This window comes from Styela clava, chromosome 1, assembly GCF_964204865.1.
Source record: "Styela clava chromosome 1, kaStyClav1.hap1.2, whole genome shotgun sequence".
Classification (NCBI taxonomy): Eukaryota; Metazoa; Chordata; class Ascidiacea; order Stolidobranchia; family Styelidae; genus Styela; species Styela clava.
Genome location: NC_135250.1, coordinates 8987500 through 8993904, shown reverse-complemented (window position 1 = coordinate 8993904; position 6405 = coordinate 8987500). Strand labels below are relative to the sequence as shown.

At 34.1% G+C, this 6405-nt stretch overlaps 1 protein-coding gene across 1 annotated transcript; it reads right to left on the bottom strand.

Annotated features, from left to right (window-relative positions):
* Positions 1-516: 516 nt before the first annotated feature.
* LOC120348585 (bifunctional peptidase and (3S)-lysyl hydroxylase Jmjd7-like) lies at positions 517-3897 on the bottom strand. The gene is made up of 7 exons (XM_039418743.2): positions 3080-3897; positions 2685-2845; positions 1901-2070; positions 1560-1714; positions 1267-1434; positions 896-1056; positions 517-742 (listed from the first exon to the last, which is right to left on the bottom strand). The coding sequence occupies exons 1-7, from the start codon at positions 3343-3345 to the stop codon at positions 612-614; spliced, it is 1212 nt and encodes a 403-aa protein (XP_039274677.2). The 5' UTR covers positions 3346-3897; the 3' UTR covers positions 517-611.
* Between the last annotated feature and the right edge of the window lie 2508 nt (positions 3898-6405).

Here is a 6405-nt window from a genome sequence, read left to right as displayed (position 1 = left end):
AGCAGCTCCTTACATATCGTTAAACATTAATGACTGCTTGTGTAGGGCCTTGTTCTAAGCCATCGACGTGCGTAAGCGTCGTGTGAAAATGTTGAATATGGAATTACTTTCATTGTATATATCAGGTGGATAGAACTTGGTGACGAGAAAATCTGTGACTAACCAGATGATATGTGAACCACCTGGTGACTATAACGAGGCTGGCGATTATCTTATCATATCTCTTACTGGCGTTCAACCTGCTATGCAACGAAGGTCAATCAACATTGGGAGACTAAAAGGATTCATATCGCTTAGCACGATGCATCGATCTTGTGCCTTATTCTATTCCATTTTAGGAAAAAGATATTTCGTTACATTGCCTTGGGTGAATACATTTCAGATTTTAGACAATAGCCTAACTGGGCTCGATTTTGAAGTCCATGCCGAGTTTATTGAACTCAACTGCATTCTGACTTAGCTTATTCTTTTTCCTATCAGAACGAATTGAAGGATCAATAAAACACACGTGTAATATTTAATCACTGTTCTATCTCTATGTTTATTACTTGAGAGAAAATTAAAGTAATGCAATAATATTCAATGGCCTTTATAGTAAAATTGTTGCATTGTTATAACTCGTCAGATTTCCTAGTTTTTTTAACCACCCTATGTTCATGATAAATATTTTCTTTTATTTCCATTTTATCCAGCATTTCACAATCTTTTGGTATATTTTCGAGTTCTTCTATTGAAATGAATCCTGCAAATACATTGGGTATGTATTAAGTTTGTGAGGAGTGACGTAAGGGTTGTCACTGAGGAAGAGACCTACTTTCATTATTTTTCACAATGCACTCATTAAACTGTGTTAGGAATTTACACCAGAGAACATTGGTGTAAAAAAATTTCTCACCATCTTTGTTTAAGTCGAGAACATCAAATGATGACAATAAAATCTCTTTCTCAGTTTCGTTACGTTTTTCCAATTCATCCAACTGATCCATTTTTATTTGCATAAATCTATCCTTGCTGCATTTATCGCTATCTTCTGCAAAATATCCATACAAGTGATTTCTGTAATGTAAAGAACATTAACGGTCAACTTTACTTAATGTAATATTGCATATTTACATGATGTTTTTCTAAAAAAACGGCCCCTGTTACACCTCATTTTATGTGGATGACTAGTTGATGTCGCATACCGTTTGTTTACAGAAATATTCATTGTTATCCTTCAGAATGGTTACTTACATATTTATAATGAGAGCAAAAGATAAATCTCACCTAAGCTTTGAAATCTTTTCTATGTATCGACGACCTAGTGGCACAGACGACGGTAAATCTTCCATATTATCCGGACAATCGGTTGTACGCGGTCTTTCTACTGGTCCAAACCAAATAGCTACAGCCATGTTTCTTTTATTCCCGTATGACTTTACGTGGTGCGGCCAACTGGTAAAGGCATAGTATAAATTGTAATATATGGAATTATACGAAAGAACATATATATAATAAACTGAGTGAAAGAATCCTTTTATTGTTTTCCTTGATTTATTTATATTATAAATTATGCTTACCCCCATGGAACGAACAGACAATCTCCAGGTTCCAAAAATGCATGATGCCAAGGTAATTCTTGTATAATAGGATATTTGAGCATATCTACTTTTCTACAATCCATGGCTCCGTATTGTGGATAGTTTTCCATGCGTGGGATTTTGTCGCGGATTTTCTAAAATAAAATATCATACCAAAAAGTTGAAATATTCGTATAAACCAATCTCTTTATTCATCATACAATCTTATAAAGTTCAGACTTTATTGTTTTTGTTATCATTTCCAAACACCTAACATAGAGATAATTCAAAACATTGTTGTTGGTAACATACACTCAATAATTGCATGTTATCCATCTTACTCTGTCAAAGAGAACCCATTCTTTTTGTCCGTCGAAGAGGCAATGCATGTTTTCAATGTCGTCCATATGTAAAGCAGATTGTGTGCTTGCAGAAGAGTAAAACAACATAACGCTATCCACGAGTTCAGCATATCCTCCACAGGCCATCGATTTCAGTAGTGAGACTTCATCTGGATAAGAATCAAATGCAATTTACTTCGACTATACTCATAATAGATATTTTGCCGGTATTTATGCGGTTGGAGCAAAGAGACATATTGGGTCAAGTAAATGTTAGAATTCTAAAAATAAACACAATGGTTGAAAAAATAGAAGGTGGAAATGCGGTTTATAATAATATTATTCGTAACATATTATAGCCGAATATTTAGCAAGCTTGCTACTGAAGGGCCAAAATTCAATAATAAAGGCCTGTCTGTCGGAGGTGAAATTTTGAACTTTATAGGATCGGAATTCCAAACTTCTAAAAGTTGGTACTTGGTAGTAGGAATTTTCAGGAAGCCATATGCAGTCGGGGCAATCTTGACAACATATTAATACAGATAAACATTAAAATTCTTTAAGTGATCCCAATGATTCAAGAAAATAGAAAATGACGGTATTACAAAGATTATTCGTTGAGGAGTGAGATCGAATAATCAGCCATCTGCATAGGATAGAGTATAGACAAAAGTCAAAGAGAAACACGGTCAGTGGAGACGGGGTTTGACACTTGTTTCTATCTGGTGCCGCATTTTTTAAACGCATCAAAGTTGAGATTATGTCGAATGATAGATTTGATTACCTCTCATAGGATTATCTTTCACAATATCTGTAATTAAATAGATATTTTTTTCTTTGTAATAATCAATAAATATTCGGAATGGAATTTCAATATCATTTCCAAATACACTTCCTTCATATTTTCCAACTTCTACAGATATGAACCAATCTCCGTACTTTTCTCTAAATGAAATGAAATACTATTGATTGAGGGGTAATTAATAGACATGAACCATTAGACTGGTTCGTTCGTTATAATTTCGTACACTCGTATGAAATGCAACTACTTTATTGCCAGGAATTTAGAATTTATCGGGATAATATTTTATTAAAAATACAAACTGCGATAGATGCAATCTTTAAAAATTATTGAATGTATATTTTGCTTATAAATTGTACATTGGTTTTGTCACATACCTTAAGTAAGTGTCGTTCTTCCATGTCTTATAGTTTTCGAACACTTTTGCCGCTTCTTTCATAACAACCGGCTTGCCAGGTTTGATATATTTTTGATAAAATTCAACTGGATTTGGTACTGATTCTCTGACTTCTATCTCAATGGGAGGCATGTGAGATCCAAGAGGTTCCATATGACCAGGTGGGAAATTATCGCCCTCGGGTTTCCCGCATGTTATTAGAAATGAAATGCATAACAAAATATACACTCCCTGCCAGGTACACATTTTAGATATCTCTGAATGAATGAGTAAAGTCGTTTTGTCTTTCCTGATTGTTTAAAATATTGTTTTTTTTCCGTAGTTTATAGGACTATTTATTCAAGTATTCGCTGATATTAAAGCGATATTATAAATACAATCATGGTCTAAATGCCTAGGATTCTGATCACGGCTAAATAGGGGAGAATTGCATAAGAAAAAATATAAACTTTAGACTTCATGTGACCGAACGAGATTCTGGCATTTATTTTTGTTGAATTTCTCCAATCATTTTTTATCCTCACAAGCAGACTTGGAAAATTTAGTTTGGGTATAAACAAATCTGCATAAAAACTATTTTCACTCCACCTAATTCTATTTATAGATGAGAAATGATTTCCACTCTCGAAGCTTGTTCTACAGTCAAATTACCAGATTATTGATCAAGTGCAATTGTGAAGACAATAACATTGAAAATATATTTGTCGTCAAAATTTTCAGCGAATAATTTATATCAACATTGCATCTATCGTTTTCCTGGATTCCATGTAATTAACATTCTGAAACTTTTAGTCATACATGTACAACAAGCTTGGAACCCGCCATTATTTATTTTGTATCGTTCGTTGACAGTGAATTTTTAACATAACATTGCTATATATATATATATATATATATTAGAATTATTCCACATATTTTGAGTAAAATTCCTGCACTCGTGTTCGCTGTATGCTAATCTACATTCTATTAGTGAGCCGTGATGTCACAAGAAAAGTTCATAACGACTTATCTGGCTTTACCTCACCCCATATGGATATAGGATACGGAAAAATATGCCGGATATTAGTCAACAGCAAGATTAGTTGTCTAAAAAGAGGCAATGCTTGGACAACGTAAGGATGCCATGCTGCATGACACGAGGTTGGTTGGTTATTAGCATGTATGGTAAACAAACAAAATTTAAGTGGCGTCTTTAATATATTGTATAAATTCGATGTTATAACAATATAACTGATGCCCAGTAAAACCAATTCAACTGTCGTACTTTCTCGCGTTGTTATACTATTGTTATGAATTTTGATTCTTATATCTAATAATACATGCTTCACTTGATTGTCTTCGTGTTGTTCTGGGTTCTTCCTGACCAATTAGTGAGCGCCATAACTGCAATTTCATGTTACCAACAAGAGCGTAGAATTACTATCACGCAAATCACCAGTAACCCCTCTTTAACCCGATTCAAAAACGAATTTGGGGCCAAAGATTTTACAGCAGGTATTAGGAAAACGCTTAAATTACATGGCGCAGAATAAAAAGTCGAAACAAACTGTTCCACGCAGATGTAACGACCCTTCAGATGTGTGTGTACCAATATTGAGGTAACTAATTTTGTTCACCTATTTTACATTAAGTTGTGTAAAGTGATTGAAACCTATGGGCAAGGGGATATTAACTTGGCTAACACAGACAGTCCCGGAACTCGGAATAAAATTATGGCCTAACTCTAACCTGGTACATATACTACGGGAATACCGTATATAACAACAATATAACAAGTGCATTTTTAAACTCAATCTCTTGGTGCATGAGCGCAGTGGGGTGTATATTTCGAATTTTTTACGTTTATTCAACTTTTAACTAGCGAGTGTCCATTTAGGAATATATATAATAAAAATAGCATAATTGAATATATATTTCAGAAAAAACAACCTCTATTCGATTACTTCATAAATTGGATCGTTGCAAAGTTACGTTTTCCAATCTCCAATTTTGTTGCCTGATGTCTCTGTTTTCTCTATTATGTGAGTTCATGCTTACCTTGTTCTAATACACACATTGAAATGACGTACTTGGATTAGTAGATAATAAACTTTTGATCCTATTTTTTAATAGAAACTGAAAAATGAGCGATTTGTTTGCTATCTGGAGGCAAATATGTGGTTTCGACTGACTAAGACCGATTTCCTGGGAATTTCCTCCAAATCAAAACCTTAACTACAATTTTGATTTTTCGGTTAACGTCACTACTATTGATTATCAGAAATAGGTGAGTTGTGACAGCAAACAAGAGCGAGCTTTATCTTTTATAAAGGTATTCGTGTTCTTATTTCTTAATTTGCAATTACACAGTTGTTTGCTTCAGCTGTTTTTTTATTTGAACAGAGAACTTCCTCGTTGCCAAATTTCCGTGGAGTTTACAAAAAAAATTATCATCAGTAATATTAATTATATATTACACATCTAAAGTATGGTTTCATTTTACCCGCTTAGCACAGTATTCATTCCAATTGTAATATCCCCCTCGTACTTCTCGTACGCTATTCAAATATATCAATATCATTGATTGTACAAAAGTTGTTTATGAGTATCGAATTTCTCTGATGCATTTCTGAATTCTCATGGAATTTTGGTTTGAGGATTTGCAATATTCCCCAACAGATTGGCTGTGAATAACCATTTGCGGGCTATTACACTATCTCACTACATGAGATTATAATATCCTTACCAGAATTCTTTTTAAAATACAAATTCTGATTCCTTTCGACTTTTTCGATGGTACCGGTACCGTAAAAGGTAGATAGACTACTTCTTCGTTTTGGTCTTCGTGTCCATATATTTGAGCATCGCTCTATTTTTTTCAGGAATTATAGTAAACCTCTAAAGATTAAATTTTCTGACCTCATTCCACATAAATTTGTATACGGAATTTTATACACCTTTCTCGGATCTGTAGAGTCAGCCATTGTCAGGTAAGTGGCTACTACTGGAACTGGAATCTTTCCGGTTTGGAATTGTCTCTATACTTTGAGTGAGGTAAGTCTGATTTAATTCTAATTCTAATTTGCTTGTTGTGTGGGTCAAACTTTCGGTCTATTTTGTGGGGGGATTGGTCACTATATTCCCTCAGAAGTCATATGTTCATCTATGAATCAATTTGCGAATCGCCCCAGTATACGCAACGGTATATCTCAAGGTTAACATTTTAGTTTGAGCTACAATAACGCATAATATTAATGATGCGATGTAAGCCACCCCCATGAAAATCTTGTGGTATATTTCTGGCTCGCATCGCATATGACATAAACC

What these genes read in the sequence shown, in the direction of transcription:
- LOC120348585 (XM_039418743.2), bottom strand. Translation starts at nt 3,345, where the DNA reads ATGTGTACCTGGCAGGGAGTGTATATTTTGTTATGCATTTCATTTCTA. An exon ending in AAGAACGACACTTACTTAAG is followed by an intron (nt 2,846 to 3,079) that starts GTATGTGACAAA and finishes CATTTCATTTAG; the next exon opens with AGAAAAGTACGGAGATTGGT. An exon ending in AATGGGTTCTCTTTGACAGA is followed by an intron (nt 1,715 to 1,900) that starts GTAAGATGGATA and finishes ATTTTATTTTAG; the next exon opens with AAAATCCGCGACAAAATCCC.